The sequence below is a fragment of the Calliphora vicina genome, chromosome 2 (assembly GCF_958450345.1).
Source record: "Calliphora vicina chromosome 2, idCalVici1.1, whole genome shotgun sequence".
Taxonomy (NCBI): domain Eukaryota; kingdom Metazoa; phylum Arthropoda; class Insecta; order Diptera; family Calliphoridae; genus Calliphora; species Calliphora vicina.
In genome coordinates, this window is record NC_088781.1 from 9196013 (window position 1) to 9216602 (window position 20590).

A 20590-nucleotide genomic window follows, 5' to 3' on the forward strand; every position below is an offset into this window, starting at 1 on the left:
TTTAAAGAGGTTGTTTTATGCAAAGGTTCGAAAGAATTAATTCGTTTGTTTGTTTTATGAGAACATCTTAACTTACCTCTCCATAGCCGGGAGCTGTTTCAACTCCATAATAACTATTTTCATCATTATTTGCACTTAATAAACTGCCGCCAGCATTGGAAGACGAATTGCCACTGCTGGCATGTTGACGATTGCCCTCAGAACTTTGAGAGCCACCACCTTCTTGATGATTGCGAGGTAATTTATTCCAAATAAATACACGATTTTCCATGGGGTGGTGCTGCATTTCACTTGCACTGGTATCACCCATCATAACACGACTACCAGCGCAACTATCACCAGACAACGAATCACAACGACTATTAGCCTCAGAGCAGATTTTCAAATGATTCAATAAATCCACCGAAGATTTGCAGCGATGACGACAATACTGGCAGCGTGTAGAGCCGGTAACACTGAGATTTAAAGCCGAATGAGACTGTTTGTCGCATTCCTCATCCTCGGTAAAATCAATTTCTAGGCGGCCTTCATCACCATCCTCATCATGCTCGTCGTCGTCCAAGTCTATATCGTCATTGGTGGAAAGAGGCGAAAATGTACATGACTTACGATGCTGTATAGATTCCGATAAACATTTTGCCAGGTGACCGCAAGGACAAATCAAATTTTCATTGGTGGCGGTGGCAGACTTTATCTTATCGAAGAAGGAGCCAGTTTTGCGATTCAACATACTTCTACTGCTGACCGAGGAGGTGATTGTAGTGGTGGGTGACAATTGCGAAGCAGCTCCAACTATAGTCTCCGTTTTATCAGAGGGCTGCAACATTTCCGAAATTTGTTTTTCATTGAAAAACATTGAAGCAATATCCGACAGCGAAGAACGTGAGGCCAAATCGGTAGAAAGATTCAAAATATTGTCACTTTCTTTAGTTATGGGTATAAGATTCGGTAAGGGTTTCTTTGATTTAGGTACACTCAAGTTGGAATTGTGTACGGAAGATGTATCCGAAGAGCCGCCTTTTTGAGATAAATCCGTAGGTTCATCGTCATCGTAGCGCGATCTTTTCGACTCATATGCTCCTATGGGCCCAGCTGTCATCAACATTTCATCGTACTCGTCCATATTGTTGTTGTTAAAATGATCTTCCAACATTTCCGCGGAATCACTGAAGAAGTCTTCGTTAAGATCTGTGCCTCCCACCTTATTACGTCTACGGGCCAAAGTCATGCCAGCGGCATGGCCAACAGGTGGCACATGATGATTCATTTCGTGCACTGTAAGCGATTGCTTAATGTCGGCGGTAAAATCACAAGCAGCACATTTGAAGGGACCCGCACCACCATGATTTTTCATATGGCGATCCAGATTCCATTTGTATGGCGTGCGAAAGTCACAAGTGACACATTTGATCATGGGCATAGAATGGTACTTGACATGTTTGCTAAAACGAGCCTTAATGTGGGTGACATACGAACATTTTTCACAACGATAAAACTTGGCATTGCAGTGATCTTCTATTTCATGTTCCAACAAATGGTTACGATACAAGGTGGTAAAATCGCATAGACTGCATTTCATTAAGCGATTATTGGAGGGTTCATCCGAAGCACCATGACCACCACCAATTGGAGTAACACTGCCACCACCCAAGGCCTCAGCTTGCAGCTGGCCCGATGATGGTGGTAGTGGTAGGGCCGGTGGCGGAGATGAATTACTGCCTGAGGGCGAAGGCGTCAATTCAAAACTTGATCGTTGAGGAGGCATTTGAATTTGAATTGGTGTAGAATGATGTTGTTGATGGGCAGGTGTGGTGGTTTCATATGTTTTATTTTGGGAAGGACTACCTTCGCGATTTTGTACGGGTGATGTTTGTTGTTCGTAATTGGAATGGGCGGCTGCTTTTAGAGATTCTCTATTATCGAATTCTCTTTGGACCCTTAATTGCTGTTCGTAGGCGGCTGCTGCAAAAATGGCTTCATTAAATTTCTGCTGTTGAGATTTTTGTTGTTCTTCTTGTTGTTTCTTAAACGCCTCAATGTCGCGCTGAAGTTTCTGATGTTCGCGATCCATATTGGATTTAATCTAGAGAGAAGACAAGAAAATTAATAAAATGTTAAAAATTCTTAATTCAAGTTGAACTTTAACTGTTATGTTTGGTATGAAAACTTACATGTTCTGCATTTATTTCCTCAACGCTTAATGCACTTATCACACCCGTATTTGGGACACTTTCTTCCAGTTTCCTTTTTCTGGCCTCACGATTCATGCCACGCTTACCACGAGCCTGACCATGACCGCTGGCTATGCCATCGGTACAACCGTGCACCATTTTCATATGACGCACCAGTTTCTGATAGTGGCGGGAGGCATACAGGCATAATTTACATTTATTTATAACTATCTTCTCACCGTGCACATCGCGCAGATGTGTCAAGTGATAGCGAGGATTCTGTGTGAAATATGTACAATAGTTGCAGCTATAATTTCGCTTTATTTTGCATTGTGGCAAACCCTCCTCCTTAAGTTCCATAGCGGCTGCTTGCTGCCGCTGATGTTCTTGGGCGATATTTTGCTGTTGCTGCTGCATTAAATGTTCTTGAGCTTTCTTCAGCTGCTCAAAATGTTGCCCCAGCAGTAAGGTATTGGTTAGGGAAGCATTGTTACCCACACCAACCGCTTGTGGGGAGTTCATGTTGTTATTTGCATTTCCTGGTGATTCTTGATCCATATAAATGGGATTACCACTAACTACACTGCGCACTATTAATGTGTCGCCAGATCTTTGAACCATAGAAGGTAATTCCATGGTTTCCAAGGGTATTTTGTTTTGTATATAATATAAAAAATATTATGTATGGCTTTTTATTGGTCCTTTATATTACACGGTGAGCTGAGTGAAGTCTGAAAGAGATAACAAAAGATAACGTTAATTTCAATTTGAAAATAAGAAATATTTACTATTAAAATAATATTTGCCTAATGATAACGATTTGTTTAAGAAAAATATTTAAATGTCATTGTATTTTTCTTCTGCTAGTTTCATGGCTGATTTGGTTTGTTAAAAATTAATAAAAATTCTTTTTTTCAGTTTTCTTTAAAGAAGTAGTTTAAAAAACAAGTGTATTTCTTTAATAAAAATTGAATATTTTTATTTAAAGTTCTCTATGGTGCTTTTATTAAATTCATATGTATGTAACTAAAGAAACTATACATACATATTTTCTGTTGTAGTGTTTTTGACATTTAAACAAACTTAACTGTTTTGCCCTTTTGTTAATACTAAAATATTTAGGTCAATGTTGCTACAACATACATTTGTACAATACATTTATAATCAGACTCAGCATACACAAGACATCGAAAGAAAACTCTAAATTTTTGGCTTACAGCATTAACAGTGACATGACGTTATACAGGATATTGTTTTTGGGATTTTTTGAAAGGTCATTAAAAGGAACTTAGAACGACATATGAGAACCAACATCCTTTAGAAATGTTTAAGTTTATCGGGGGTACAAAATCATACATATTGTATTAAAGTACTTCTTTCTTTTTAAAAATATTAAATTGTTGCAGCCAAACCTAAAGTTAATTGTTTCTAATTAACACTCCTTTCCTAAATATTCTCAGGGGAAAATGTTTGTCTAAAACATCAGAAACAAAAATTGGTTTACACTAATTTACGTATACTTAATTTTATTTTAGTTAACAGTCATACACCTTGGTGGAATAGTTCGTTGAATAATTATTTAATACGTATACGACACAGAGTGTCTAACATGTTTAAAAAATTAAATAGAAACAAATAAAATAAAATACATTTAATTATGAAATACTTTTATTTTAATTTGTTTAAAAAGTTCTCTTATGTACATTCTTAAATTTTCTTAAATATTGAATCAAATCAAATTTTGTATGGAAATTTGAAACATTGTTTAAATTTAAATTTTTCATGATTAATTTTTTATTAATTAACAAATTAATATTATAAGAAATATATGGAACTTTCAGCATTTTCACTCAATTTTTAGTTTCAGTAAGTCGAAAAAGTAGTGTGCTTAGGTTTTTGTCCATGATTTTTTCTGTGCTGCCATTTGAATTTTTTTTTTGAGTTTCTCAGATTTTTAAAAAAAATTAAATAAATTTTTATGATTGCGTTTCAAGATGTCTTTTCCATGCATTTATTTATTGAATATAATACTAGGAGTGTTATCGGTCAATTTTGAAGAGAAATATATCTTATTGTTCCGTTTTTAAGGGAAAATTTAAGTTATCGTTAAAGAAATTTAAAGATATCGATAAATTTTCTGCGGAAAATTAAAGTCATCAGTAAATTTTTCAGAGTAAAATTAAAATTTTTAAAGAAAAATAAAGTTATCGCAAAATGTTCTATATAAAAATTTAATTATCGATATATTTTCAAGATCAAATTAAAGTTATTGAAGTTATCAGAGCATTTTCAAGGGAAAATTTAAGTATCAATAGATTTTCAATAGAAAGTTAAAGTTATCAATAGATTTTCTATTGAAAACTGAAGTTATCGTTAGATTTTCTATAGAAAATTTAAGTTATCGATAGATTTTCCATAAAAATAAAATTTTTCAGAGCAAAATTAAAATTTTTAAAGAGAATTGAAGTTATCGCAAAACTTTCTATACAAAGATTTAGTTATCGATAAATTTTCAAGATAATATTAAAGTTATCAATCCATTTTCAAGAGCAAATTTAAGTTATCTTTAGTTTTGCAACATACAATTTAAGTATCAATCGATTTTCTAGTGAAAATTAATGATATTTTTTTGTAGAAAACGTATATTATCGATAATTTTTTAATAGAAAAATTAATGTTATCGATAAATTTTCTATAAAGATAAAATAAAATTATACATAATTATTTATAGAAATATTAAAAAAAATTATCTTTTATTTTTCTATAAGAAAAATTATCGATTAATTTTCTATTAAAAAATATCGATTATTTTTCAGTAACAAAATTATCGATTAATTTTTCTATAAAAAATTATCGATTAATTTTCTATAAAAAAATTATCGATTAATTTTCTATAAAAAAATGATCGATTAATTTTCCTTAAAAAAGTTATCGATTAATTTTCTATAAAAAATTAAATTTATCTATAAATGTTCATGTTTTTTTATTCAAAAAAAATTATCGATTATTTTGTCAGTAACAAAATTATCTATTAATTTTTTATAAAAAAAATTATCTATTAATTTTCTATAAAAAAAATTATCTATTAATTTTCTATAAAAAAAATTATCGTTTACTTTTCGTTAACAAACTTTATCGATTAATTTTTTATTCCAAAAAAATTATCGATTTATTATCTATAAAAAACAATTATCGATTATTTTGTCAGTAACAAAATTATCGATTAATTTTCTATAAAAAAAAATTATCGTTTACTTTTCGTTAAAAAACGTTATCGATTAAGTTTTTGTAAAAAATTTTCAATAGATAATTAAATTTATATATAAATTTTCATGTTTTCATATTAAAAAAAATTATCGATTTATTTTCTTTAAAAAAATATCGATTAATTTTCTCAAAAAAATTAAATTTATCTATAAATGTTCATATAAAAAATTATCTATTAATTTTCTATAAAAAAAATTGATTAATTTTCTGTAAAAAAATTTTCACATAAAAAATTTCGAATAATTTTCTTTAAAAAAGTAAAGATATCTATAAAGATTTATATTTTTGAAATTAGTTTAAAATTTTCTTACAAATCTTTTTTAATAATTTTGAAGTTTGTGCGATTTGTGCATAAATTTAGGATTTAATATAATCGGTAAACATTGAAATGGTTAAGTAAGGTTAAGTAGTGTATCATTAGTGTTTAATGGCTATTTATCCCAAATAAGCAAATAAAAACTAATAAAACACACACACATAAAATTATTAGCCGGGAGCAAGTTTTAAAAATATTTTAATTCTCTTTGTATTCAAGTAGATATAGAAGAGAAAAGTTTATGTGGTTTTACAATAGAGTTTATAAATTTACATTATTAGGTTTTTCTTAATTTATATTCATATTTTATATTTATTAGACGAATATGTCTAATATACAACTAAAATAAATTTGTTTCCCGTTCGCAGACATAAGTAAAGCATTGTTAGTCGGACGACACTGTATGTAGGATTATAATTGTGTGTGTGTGTCCTCAATACACAGCAAAATGTTAAACCAACAACAAAGGAAAAATAAACAAGTATTGTGGTATAAAACCACAAACAAAAATAAAAGACAATAACCCCTTTGAAGAATTTCAACAAACCTACAGACAAAATGAATGATACCAAAAACACCCACAGACACACGCAACATTTTAGATGCCACGCAGAAGGTTCAACATCTACATCATATCGTAACAACATCAAAACGACAGCAAAAACAACAACAACGAATATAAATTTGTATGATGCTGTTCAGTGACTCTGTAAATTTACAATAATAATAGTCTGCTCTGCATTCAAACAAAAGCTAAAACTACTAAAACCAAAAAGAAAGAAGCATTACATTGTGTATACAAACACATAAATACCAAACAAACATCCTGATATATGCACTTGTACACTCTCTTACACACACATAGACATATCTATATACACATACATATATAAACAAACAAATATGTATACATACATATAAGTACATTAGGGTGGTCCCCTTAAAAAAAGTTGTGGATGTTCCTCTCTAAAATAAAAATTTCTTTCTTTCTAAGATTCCGTTTCTCAAAATTTCTGTCCTGGTTTCAGTATTTGGTAAGCTGGAGCAAAGGTTAAAAAGGTTCTGCAAAATATCAAAAAAACTCTGAAAAGCTCCTTTTTATTCTTTGATCCAGCTCACCCAGTACTGACACCAGGACAAACATTTTGAGAAATGGTCTCCACAAACAAATTATGCTTTCATTTTAGTTGAGAATATCGAAACCTTATATTTCTCCTTAAAAACGGGGCCACTCTATTATACATACACAGACAAACAACATTTCTAACGTTACAGTAAATATATAACATATAACTGTTCTTGATGTTTGTATTTGGTATGTGTGTTTAATTTATTTACTCTCACACTGTTGAATGGTAATAATACTCACACATAACATAAACATGTATCATTGTACTCGCATGTAAACAACAGACATATTATGCACATACATACAATTATTCGAGTGTACTTTGCTGTTAAGTCAAATAATAAAAATAATCATGGCAAACTAAGGATTTTATGACAATTTGATAAAAACATACCGACTGTTGCTTTAAATACATACACTAAATAATCTTTTTATAGAGGGACACGTATTTCTGTTATACCTTTAACTCTGTTATTTTCAAACACATCTCTATCTCTGTCACAGTGATGTCTTTTATTTTAACTTTTTACACCGTCAAACACAACTTGACACTCTTGCTGTCTAATAATAACTGAGTTTTATTTCAAAACCTGGTGTATCATCTGTTGTACTCGTAAATGTGGTATTTGTATTAATACCATATTTACATACCATGGCTCTCTTCTTTAGAGCTGTTATGCAGCATCAAAGAATGAAAATGTTAACGGTTTTGGCCACTGTTACCAGTTTGGTGCTTTTGGTGAGTATTTAAAAGCAACATTTTATGCAGATATTAAGAAATGAAAATAGTATCACCAAACTACTACTACTACCATTTTTTTAAAGAGAATATAATTAAGAGAATAAACATAACAGTAAATAATATATATTAAAAGAGAACTTCGTAAGTATTCTACATATTATATTCAGTTTGCATTAACTTGTTTAAAGGTTTCTTAGTTATTTTCAAGAAAACTCTTAAAGGAATAAAAAAATTCTTTCATTTATTTATAGTTTTTTTTTTAAAGCTAACACTTTTGCTCTCTTATTTTGAACTTTGTAACAAAATTTAAAATTGTTTTAATTTAAAAATACCAACAAAATATTTGCCCAAGATTTCTAAAAAACAAATAAGTTTGGAGTAAAAAATCACCCAAAATAAACCCACCAAATGATGACCTTCACAGAAGTTTCTTTTCTACATCAATATGTTAAAAGAAAGTTTGAATATAAACCAAACATTTTCAAATTACATTTGACATTAAAATGTCTGTATATATGTATGCATGTTTCTACTATGTATTTAAAAAGCGACATTTTGTTTTTTTATGCCAAAGAGGAAACACTCTGCAGTAGAATATCCCCCCCAAAAAAAAAAATAAAAATAAAGAAAACTTCTGTCAAACAATTGCACGTATTGTCTGTGCAAAGTTGATGCTGGCACAAGTTTTTTTATATTGTTCCTGCTAATGTGTAGACATAAACATTGCAGTCAAAACGTGTGGGTTTCTAAATGTTTTAGCTTAGATATTTATGTTATGTATATTAGATTTGCTCCCCAAAAAAAAGAAACAAATTAAAAATTAAAAGAAATATTTTCAAATACTTTTTTTTAAAGACAAATTATGAGAATTTTGTATTTACTAAAGGTCTATTAGGAAATATTTTCAAATATAGAGATACAAAATTCTTAAGTTTAAAGCAAAATAAAGAACTGATGATCTAATAGCTATAAAGCTGTAACTGTTAACCATACATTTTCTTTTAAATTATAAAAATCTATCTAAAAATCAAATAGTTATAGCTAAAATAGTTAAATAAGCCACAATTAATATTATACATTCGTTAAAAATTGATTTATTCTTATGTTTAAAGTAAATTAAATGACTAATGATAAAACCTTACGAGTTTAATATTCCTTTTAAATTGTAAAAATCTTTTCAAAAGTAAGATAGTTATAGCTAAAATAGTTAAATAAGCCACAATTAATATTAATCATACATTCTTAAAAAATTTACTTATTTCAAAACAAAGTGAAGATTTTTTTTAAAAATTTTCTTTTTCCTATCAAATATGTTACAATTGAAGCATCCTAATGAGTAACCTGAACATCGAAATGTTTAAATTCATACTTTTATAAATTAGCTATATTTTGTATCCTTATATTGATACGAAAATGTTAAAAATAAACTTAGAATTAATTTATAACAATATTCATTGCCTACTTTAAGGCATTATTTTCTTTCAAATCCTACATTTGTAAAACATCCTTTAAAACTGTTGCAATATATATAAATCTTAAATAAATATTTATTTTTAACTTGTACAACGTGACAATGTTTTCCATCCACATCCTGCAACTACGTTTCACACATCCCTATACACATAAACACTTACTTACACACTTACACCTACGAACATTAAATAAACTTTTATAAACACTTCAACTTAACAACTCTGAAACGTAACAACTATCATGAATACAACAAGGGAGAGAGTGAGAGAATGGAGAAAGAGTGAGAGCTTTAAAAAGTGCACAAATAACAACTTCATACATCATACAGTTAATAATAGAAAAAAGTTAGTGTTATTTAAAGTGAGTGAAAGAGAGGGTGAGAGGGAAAAGACCTTTATAGTATTTGTAAAAGATGTTGTTGATTTCCGGTTTAGGTTATGGCAAACAGGAAGCCAGGAAACAGTTAAGAAAATATATTTCGAAAAGGAAAATAAAACTGAAATACTGTTGGGGGTTTGTCAATATATATCAGAGCTGTAAATGAATCACTCATTTTTGAATTAATTCACGAATCATTCACACAAAAAAATGAATTGAATGAAATTTGAGTTAATTCAAATGAATTTGGTAAAAATGAATTGCAATTCGTTTCTAATTCAAATGAATTGAATTGATTTTGAATTAATTCAAATGAATTTGGTAAAAATGAATTGCAATTCGTTTCCAATTCAAATGAATTGAATTGATGTTGAATTAATTCAATTCATTTACAATTCATTTGAATTGAATTGATTTTGAATTAATTCAAATGAACTAGAAAAAAAATTAGCAATTCATTTCCAACTCCGACGCGAAATTCGCAGCATATTTAGCAGGTTGTTCAAAGTCATCAAGTATGCAGTATAATTAATCGACGGTTAAAAAATCTTTCTTTAAATATAATGCGCCGTTACCATCGTCAGCTGGCGTTGAAAGATTATTTTCGTACGCCTCTATTCTAAACATCCCTAAACGTGGATCTCTTTCAGATGATAATTTTGAAAAGCTATTATTGTTTAAGGTGAATGATGCATTCTAATTAAATATAATTAGCCTTATTTATGAAACTCAATTGTGTTAGTTCAAAACATTGTTCATACATTGTTATTTTTCCTGATTTTTGATTATTTTTGGAAGATAGTTTTGTTTTTTTGAAATAAATATAATATAAATATTAGCAAAAAGTTTGTCGTTGGGTGGTCGTGGGTCACAAAATTTGAAAAATTATTAATTGCTTCTTGAATATTAAATATCTTTTGTCGTTCAGCGTATTTAAAAATAAAAATCAGTTCTTCTTGAAGAAATAAACCACAAACACCATGTTTTCATTGTTCATGCGCGTATACAGGACAAGGCTTTTAATTTTTTGTACTGGATATTTTCATTTTGGTAGGAGAAATCTTTCATTCCCCCTAGAGATCTGCTCTCGAATCTTATTGACTGCAACTCATTTTTGAGTCATTCATTTGAATTGCTAATTCTTTTTTCTAATTCATTTGAATTAATTCAAAATCAATTCAATTCAAATGAATTGTAAATGAATTGCAACTCATTTTTACAAATTCATTTGAATTAGAAATGAATTGAAATTCATTTCTGCCTAATTCGTTTGAATTGATTCAAATTTCATTCAATTCATTTTTTCAATTCAATGAATTAATTCAAAATTTAGCTAATTCATAATGAATTAAAATCAAAAAAGAATGATTCATTTACAGCTCTGATATATATGTATTTCTAAAAGATTTTAATGTTGAGAATTAAGTAATTTTCAGTTATGTTGAAAAAAGAAAATTATTGAAATCATGAATATCAATTAACAGCATTATTAATGACCTTATTCTCATCATATACATTTTAAATTTCTCAAATTGCTAACAAAAATTAGTGTCGTAAAAACTAAAACAAGTCATATATATAAAAATTAAATGGTCCATGTATGTAATGGCATCATGTGAGAACGGCTGGAGCGATTTGACTGATTTTTTTCTATTCGATTCGAAATTTTCAGGAGATGGTTTGTAGAGAAAAAAAAATTCGGGTTCAAACTCGGAAATTTTTTTTTTTCGTGTCCAGTCAACTGGAATAAAAAGGCTCCCTAAAGTATGCAGTACAAATTTGGATATTTTATTTGAAAATAAATAAGAACAGGCAGTTGTATGTGGGTTGGAGAAACTTGAAGAACTAACATTAGTAAATGCTACCTTGCGAAGCCGGGGGGTCAACTAGTAATGAATATTAATCATACGTCATAAAAATTATTTATTAAAAGAATCAATCGATATTTATGATCGATATCTCATTTTGTTGCTATTACATGTGGCTTTGTGATAAAGTAATAAATCTGAAAAGTTTTTGCCGTTTTCGATTTTTCATGCTTTTTTTAAAAAAAAAAAATTTGCTATTTTCACATAAAAAATATATTTTTTTTTGCTTCAATTTGTTATTATAACTCCGAAACTGCTAAGCCGATTGAAAAGCAATATATATATGAAAATTTGTAAATAGCATGGGGAAAATGTTTTCAAAATTCAATCAATCGAAAGAAGCACTACTCAATTGTATGTATACCAAACAAAAAAACTAAAATTTTGTGAAAATGAGCGAATTCATTAATTGTCAAAAAGATTCAAAAAGAATCAATCGATATATATGATCGGTATCTCATTTTGTTCCCTTTACATGTGGCTTTGCGATAAAGTAATAAATCTGAAAAGTTTTTGCCGTTTTCGATTTTTCATGCTTTTTTAAAAAAACAAAAAAAAATGCTATTTTCACATAAAAAATATATTTTTTTTGCTTCAATTTGTTATTATAACTCCGAAACTGCTGAGCCGATCGAAATGTGGTCATATATTCTACTTAGTGAACCAAGGAAAAATTCTAAATCTAAAGAAAAGGATAAAATAGCCTTAAGAATTTAAATTCTTTTTTGTTATCTACACATTGCATTTTAGACACATGTTCAATTTTAACACACTCAAACATTCTCTCACATTTTGCCTATTAACCCATAAAATATGATCTAAAGTCACCACAACAAGTGTTTGTTTGTGTGAGAGGACACAAAAATATTCTTTCAACTTTTTAATTTTCCTTTTCTTTCATGCCTCTATTTCAAAAAAAATAATTTCAATGATGATGGTATGTGGCTTGATGACACATACAAAGTGTAGTGTAGTCGTTGGTTGTGGTGTTTTAAGAATAACCTTGGTGACAACAACAAAATAAAATTAAAAAAAATTACACTCTTTATGCAGACAAATGTAAAAATCCACCACAAGGGAGATAAAAAAAGTAGCTTTAGACATATTAAACATGTGTGTTTCCATATTTCTTATTTTATAGATTTTTTAAAGAATAACATTATAATGTAATTGTAATAAATAGTGAATTGTTTAAAAACATATTTATTATTATTATTAAATAAACAGATTGTATTGCAGTTACGCATTTATTCCATACATATGTATATTCATGCCTCAGGTACAAGGTTACAAATATTTTTCGATGCCACAAATGCTAAAACCTCATACATATTTGTAAACACACAATTCATTTACCATACATTCGAACACCCGTTGCCGTTTAGTATTCTTATTGTTGTTTCAGATACATATCAAATCTCATCTGTGGCATGGAAAAGCCAATTGTGTGTGTTCGTTTGTGTATCAATACTTACTTAATTATATTGCTGGCAGCTGATCTTGAACCAATTTATTTTAATATGCTCAACAAATAATCATAGAACAAAAAAATATTGATTACATTAAACAAGAAAAAAAAAGAGAACACATATTATTCTATTGCAATCGAGGTTTTGTAATGGAAAAAGTTGATATTTTAATAAATTGAATAATTGGTTAACTATTCGATTAAGGAACAACATAAATTTCCTGACAAATACAATTAGTTTAGTCCCAATAAGCACCAAAGCGCCAAAAATGCAAGCACTTTGTAGGAATTCGACTTGAATGCAAATGTAATTATGTTTTAAACTTGAAAATTTTTTGAAAAATTAAATATTTTTCAAACAAAAAACATATGGCTTGAATTTATGTTTTTTTTTTGCTACTGGAGAATGCTTTTGAAAAAAAGTGTAATACAACTATAATTCAATTACTTGACTATAATTCGAGGCTTTAATTACACTTGCAATAAAATTCAATTACATTTAAATAATACTTGAATAGTAACAGTTAATTTTTGGCGTTTTCTTTTCAATGAATAAATGTTGCCTTGTTATATATAACTTTTCCATGATAAATTTAATTAAATAATAGGGAAATGTTCTTATAAATTAATAAATATAAGGAGTTGATTCAAAAGCATGACCGGAAAACAATTTTTAAATCACCCAGTTTTCAAATAATTTTGAATGAACATTTTTTTTCCGTTTGTGTTTCTGAATTAGGCCGTTAGTTTTTTGAGTTTAAATCAAAAAACGAGAATATTGTTTAAACCTTAGACTTCAATGATCTAATAGCTACAAAGTTGTATGTGTTAGCTACAAATCCCATTTTAAATTTTAAAAAATATTTACACAAATCAGGCTGTCGTAGTTAAGACAATAAAATAAGCCACAATTAATATTAATCATACGTCTTGGTATATTTTTGTTAAAAATTGGTTTATTTTAACACAAAGGAAAGAAGCATTTTTCAAATTTACGAAGCTATCTATATTAGAATTCAGGCTTTCAAAAAATTTCGAACAGTTTTATATACACTTGAATAGTTCTTTAAAATGCTATGACATTCTTTATACCAAAAATACGATTTTGTAAAAAAGTGAAGAAAAAATATTTTTTTTCAGAAAACTGCATAAGTTAAGTCGTTCAAAGTTATATAAAGTATGTTGCAGTTGGGGGTTCTAATCATAAACGAATAATGTTATATTTAGTAGAGTCACAAATTCAATCCACTATAGATTATAGACACCAATATTCAACGAGATAAAAATCTTATTCTATTAATATTTAACTTAAAAAACTTATATATAGGGAGTTGATTATATTTGATTTTCTTATTGCTACTTTCAAATTCCATACGCATTATTACATTTAAAGGGCTGGGTACTGTGTCTACGAGGAGTGTTAAGACCACCAATATATAAACATATAAATTATGCTGGTATTTCTTCTCATTGATGCCCATTTACACATATTCAATTCTAGCTGGTTTATCTTAAATTGATACGCATATGACAACAACAAACTACTTAGCAACCGTCATACAATTCCTTCGATGTTGTCTTAAATTTCAATTAATAAATTAGTTTTTACTACACCGATATTGCTGATATTCAATACCAAACTGCTTAAGACAATTATAATGATATTTGGAGAGTTTCATTAACATTGGTTCTGTATATTCGATGTGAGCGTGTTTTACACAAACTTACGACATAGCTAAATTACTCAGCCTTTGTGCTCTCAACAGCAACAAACTTTGCAACCATAAAAAATCAAATTCTTTCAAGGTAGCCACACATTTTGTTTCATAACTATTTTCCTATCAGACCGATTTGGCTGATTTTCAATAACAAACTGCTTACGATAATGATAACAAAAATGGTTTGTATTTTGGCTGAAAGCGTGTTTGATACAGACTTTCTCAAAATTCTCTAGAAATCGATTTTCAGCCCTCAGTAGAAACCCCTTTTTGAATATATGACGAGCTAAAGGGTATAAAAGTTGATCACACCGAAAGAGGAAGAATACCCGCGAGACAACGAATTTAATTTGACAAAATATTAATTTCCACAGATTTTGAATTTCTCTCGATCTTGAAATTGTTAACGTATGATTAATATAACAATTAATAAACAATTATTTATTAATCATACGCCTCGATGTGATGAGACACATATTTGGAACAGTGAAATCTGATATATTTTAACAAAGCTAATGCTTCGATTTAAAAGAATTCTATACAAAAATTATAGAATGATGTATTAATTATATTTGTATGAGAATGGGAAAAACTCTTATATTAAATTTTTCTTCTTTTTTTAAACTTTAGAAATTTTATTTTAAACAAATACAAAACCAGTTATTAAATTTTTAAGAAGTTATTTAAAATCTTTGCATTTTCACTGGTTATAGTTTTACACTTTTCGGATTTTTTATTTATGTATATTTATATTAATTAAAACCTGGAAAATCATTTTATATTTAAACATTTTGCATAAATGTTTAAGTAAATAATTTATAAAAAACATTCATTAACAGCGAAAAGTAAAATAAACATAAAAAATTACCGGTTAAATATTTAATTGGATAAATAATAATTACTAGCATAAATGGAATTCCCTGAAATTCATTATTAACATTAAATCTTTAAGGCTTTATTCATTATCAGTTTTTAAAGTTATCAAAGCTTTATAAAACAGATTATGGGGATGGGGGATAATATTCAAAAAAAAATATTTTTTATAATTAAACAATGTGTAGAATTACAAACATTTTAAGATTTTTTTTAATACTTTGTATTAATTGTTTCTTATTGATTTCTACAAATGAATTTTCAAAGTCAATAATGTATTTGTTTGTTTTTTTTCTTGCTATTTAGTTAATATACTAAATGCAGTGTTTTTGTTTCAATTGCAATCTTTAAATAACCCTGATTCTTCTATACATAGTCACAAATACCAAATCATTTGCACAATTGCTATCAAAAACAATGTCACAAACACTTGCTCACACTTGTTTGTGTATAAAAACACACACAAATTTACACAATAAATATCAAAAAGTTTTCATGCAACAGATGTTTGTGAGTTTTTTTTTATACTCTACGAAAAACAAAAAAAAAACATTGTTGCTTTTGCCATGTTAAAATAAAATCATTGTCATTTTGGTTTTCAATTTTGTAGATTTGCTCATATTTTTTGTTGTTGTTACTTGTGATGATTTTTTTTATTTTACTTTTTTTGCATTTGCAGTATCAAGTGCAACCACATTTTCTTATACATTTGCTTGCACTAGTACTTGTTAGAAGCTCATCAAAATTCATGCGTGTAATTACTGTATGAGTAAGAATTTAAACGTATGTACGAGTAATGTAATGTAAAGTGCTTATGTAGTGCATAAAATATACATAAATTTGTGTTTTTTCTTTTTGGTAGTTAAAATATTTACTTTATAAAGTTATGGTAAACGTATGTGGAACAATGATTAGTACAGAATTTTTATTTCTTTACATCGATGGACTTTTATATAGTTAATAATAAAAATGCCATAAATGGCAAATTAGTTTTTTTAAGATTTATTAACAAAAATTACTTTAACAAATTATTGCTAAGGAGAGTGGTTTTCCTGTATTTAATTAAGAATTTATAGCTGAATTTTAAGAAATATAAAAATGGCTTAATTTCATCAGAAACCGAAATTAGTGTGAAATTTTACACTTCATTTAGGCTTTAGTTGAGTAAGCCCCATTTTCTGAATCTCTGTTAATTTTTTTATCGTGACATTTCTCATACAAAAATTATATTAATTGGAAGTATATTGAACCATAACCAGAGATTGAGAAAATGGGGGTTAATATATTAAATTTTTTAACCGCCATTATCACAATGTATAGTTATGTTTTAACCTAAAGTTAAACAAACATTATTTTAACCGACAGTATAACTATAAGTTAATACATAACCAGACTTTGTGTTAAATCAGTTAAATTCCAGAGAATCGACGTTTCCTTCAAATTATTGGCGTATGAGTAACGTTATTGCGAAGAAATAGTAATTTAGTAGTCATACGTCTTGAAACAATGCTTTTCGATAAAAAATATCATTCGGTATAAGTTTAAAAATTAATCGTAAGATTGATTCTCGCCCGTTAAATTGCAATTCTTTAATTTAATTTATTAAAATAAATTAATTTTCTGAGATTTTGCATATCACGTACTCTTAAAATCGTTAGCGTATGATTAATACTATTTTAGATAAATATTTATTATACGACTCGATGTGAAAGCCTTTATTTGAAAGAAAATTTATTAATTTTTAGCGTATAATTAATATTATTTTAAATAAATACTTTTTACTCATACGTCTCGGTACAGCAAAATCTGATTGTAAAGCACCGTATTCAATAAAGGGTATTTATTCAATCGATTAACCGTTAATCGGTTAACCGATTAATTTTTGTCGGTTAACTGTTCGAATAATTTAAAATTGCAGATTTTCAAATAACAAATAAACCGATTAATTTGTGTCGATTAACCGATTTTTATTTTTTTTTTTGCACTTTATATAGAAATATAGTTTTAAACACTCAAATTTAATTTCTTAACTCATGAACATTCCCTTCTAACAATAGTTTTTTGAAGTATAGCACCAAAACTGAAACTAAGGGATTTGGAAATGACCTTTTTCTGGAATGTTCTATGATTAACTTTGTCCAAATGAGTCGGAGGACATTATAGAATCGAGTCTTTTGTCAGAACTTAAAGAAACTATTAAGAGTATTCAAAATCTAAAAAAATTAGAAAAAACTAAAAAAAGAACTGATAAATTGGATATTCTTTATCATGCCTTAGTTTTGAAATCTCCAACATCGACAATCAGTGGTAGAGTGTTTTCCAAGTCAACTTTTATTAAAACTAAAGAAAAAAATCGTTTAAAAGGAAAACATTTAAATTATTTTCTTTTTTTTTTAAAAAACTCACATTTGTATATAAAAAGGATTGTTGAATTGTTATGTTTTGTTTGTTTTGCAGTTTAAAATTAAAATAGAAATTATTCGGTTAATCGAATAATTTAATATTAACCGATTATTAACCGATTACATCAAAACCCCGATTAATTATTTGCTCGATTAACCGATTAAACCAGAAACCCGATTAATTGAATACCCTAGCATTTAGCGTTAAGAAAATTTAACTTGTAGACCTCCTGTTTGATGAACTGTGAATACCTGCCAGTCAATTTGTAGTTGATTAATTTAATTTATTGAAATCAATTAAATTCCCGATATTTTGCATTTCACTAATTCTTGAAATTGTTAGCGTATGATTAATATTATTTCATAAATGATAAAATTATTGGGAACAGGGATATTACTTTTATTGATAATTCGTATTGAAACATTTTATTTTATCTATCCTTGAAAGAAAATTAATTAATTCTTAACGAATGATTGATATTATTTTAAATAATTATTTATCGCTCATATGACTGGAAACTGCTAAAATGCATTACTTTTAAAATTTCAATCCGATTTAAAAGAAATATTTACAAAAATTATAGAGAAGGATCTTAGTTTTCAGAACATGTTTGTTATAAATATTTTGTTTGACGAACTGTAAAGTTGAGCATCACGAAAGAGAAATAAAGAAAGAGAATACGAACTATTTCAGTGAAATTTTTTTATAAAATTATTATAAAATACATATGTATATGATATGAAAAACTCCCTTAACTCTTCACATTCTACAGATTTTAAAAATTTTTCTATTTTTGGTCTTGAATTTATTTCGTTCTTTGAAAAAACTTTTATGAGAAAACATAAAAGCTATTTCTAAACATATCTCAAAATTTTCAAACATTTTGTTATAAATAGATAATTGGTTTAAAAAATTAATATAACTTAACTGATTAATATTTTACTCCATAACTTTCATAGCCCATTACAAAAGAAAATTGTGTTAAAAAATTTTAATAATGAAATTTTAAATGATTCACATTTTCAATTAAATTTATGTTAAAAATGAAAATCTTTTACTCCAAGTTTTTCTCATTCTCAAAATTCTTTCCCTTGGATAAAATTTTCCGTAAAACGTTTTTGCAAATTTTAAATACTTTAACTTTTTTCTGCAGGTTTTTTTAGATTTTCGAATTCACTGTATGTCCAGCAGTGTGCAACTGAATTTTTGATCGAAATTCTTTTGTCTGGTTTTAAAATTTGCTATTTTTTTCGTAAATACATGTGATAAAATTATTTGAATACGTTTAACTTTGGAAAGAAAAGCTCTATCAATTGATGAATGTAAAATTTTTAAAAAAAAATTGGATTGCAATATATATAATCCTCATTTTACCCATGGTTTCCCACACCATACAAAATTAATATTTTTTAAACATTTAAAAAAAAAAATTGTTCATGTAATTTCTTAAAATTTGCTGTCACATCAATTTAACATAGAAAATTAATTAATGAATTCAAAAATTTTTGTTTTATCCTGATGTGTGGTTTTCCACACATATGTAATTTCCATGTATTTTGCACTAGGAAGATAAATTTAAAATAAAATATATTCTAATTATTTTTGGATTATTCTGCTAATAAATTCTGTTCAAAATATCCGTTCAAAATATTCCATCAAAAGGACACATTTTTCAGAAATACTTGAAAAATATAGGTATTGTTAAAAAAATCCCCTTTCAAGTGCTTAGATTTACTTTCAAATTAATAATAAAGCTAACGTTATTTTCAACAGCAATATTAGCCTTATTATTACTGTGTATGTATGTTTACATACAAAAAGAGTTAACTTTATGTTTACTCTTTTAATTTTCTTCTTTTTCGAAAGAGTAAATTTCTTTAATTACAATAGTAGTTAATAAAACTCTATTATACCATTGTTTAAATTAACATCTCTTCATAAGTTGGCTTAAAGCTCAGCTTAAAACAGTCAGCAACATGTTTGATATCAAACATTTATGTTTGTTTTTTTTTTTTTCTAAAACATGTTTGATCAAGTTTAAAACTAACAATGAAAATCATGTTTGTAATCAAAGCACAACACAAAACAAAACTTGACTTTAAACGTTGACTTTGGTCGAAGGAATACCACATTTATGTTTGTACGAACGCCAGCAAGTACGTGTGTGGCTGTGTAAAAACAATAAAAACAAATCGAGGCTGAGTGGTAACAACTATTTGTGTATGAGAGAGTGTGTGTATAACTAAGTATAAGAGTGCTGGTGTTGCTGTCAACACAAAGCCGCATGTAACACAGCCTAACCTTGACCTGGTTCTTGAAATGAAAACGAGACTTGAAACATTGAATGCAACAGAAACAATTGTGCATCATGCAAGATCACTTAATGTGCAACTCACACACACACTTACTCACATTCAGACAAACGATCTCACTTTTTTGTTGTACTAACTAAGTGTATAAACGAAACAATTAAGAAAAATACAGGTTTCTCAAAACATGGTAGTTTACCATTAAACATTGAAAAAGACTTGGCTGGTGGTGGACTGATAGGCCGACAAACAGGCAAAAAGACATTTTGCGGTTGGGGCAAATGAAATGAAAAAAACTACATTAAAATTTTATTACGTGTGTTGGCTGAAGATAGTTTGGCTGTCGTTGGCTTGGCTGTTTGTTTGTTTGTTGGTTTGTTGGAGCATGCATATGGTCTGTTAACATTGACAATGGTTACGCATGCTTACTTTACCAAGTTTATTATTATTATTATTGTATGTATTTTATTGCAAG

The 20590-nt window shown here is 28.0% G+C and overlaps 1 protein-coding gene across 5 annotated transcripts in view; it reads right to left on the reverse strand.

The window, feature by feature from the left end:
* LOC135952518 (putative uncharacterized protein DDB_G0282133) overlaps positions 1-20590 on the reverse strand; it is a 71457-nt gene that overhangs the window by 10122 nt on the left and 40745 nt on the right. For all 5 annotated transcript variants that reach the window (XM_065502516.1, XM_065502515.1, XM_065502514.1 and 2 more), the window contains exons 3-4: positions 2172-2902; positions 77-2083 (exon numbers count right to left, since the gene is read on the reverse strand). In XM_065502516.1, the coding sequence (XP_065358588.1) occupies positions 77-2083; positions 2172-2807 (2643 nt within the window). In that variant the 5' untranslated portion in view covers positions 2808-2902. The remainder of the gene's footprint in view (positions 1-76; positions 2084-2171; positions 2903-20590) is intronic.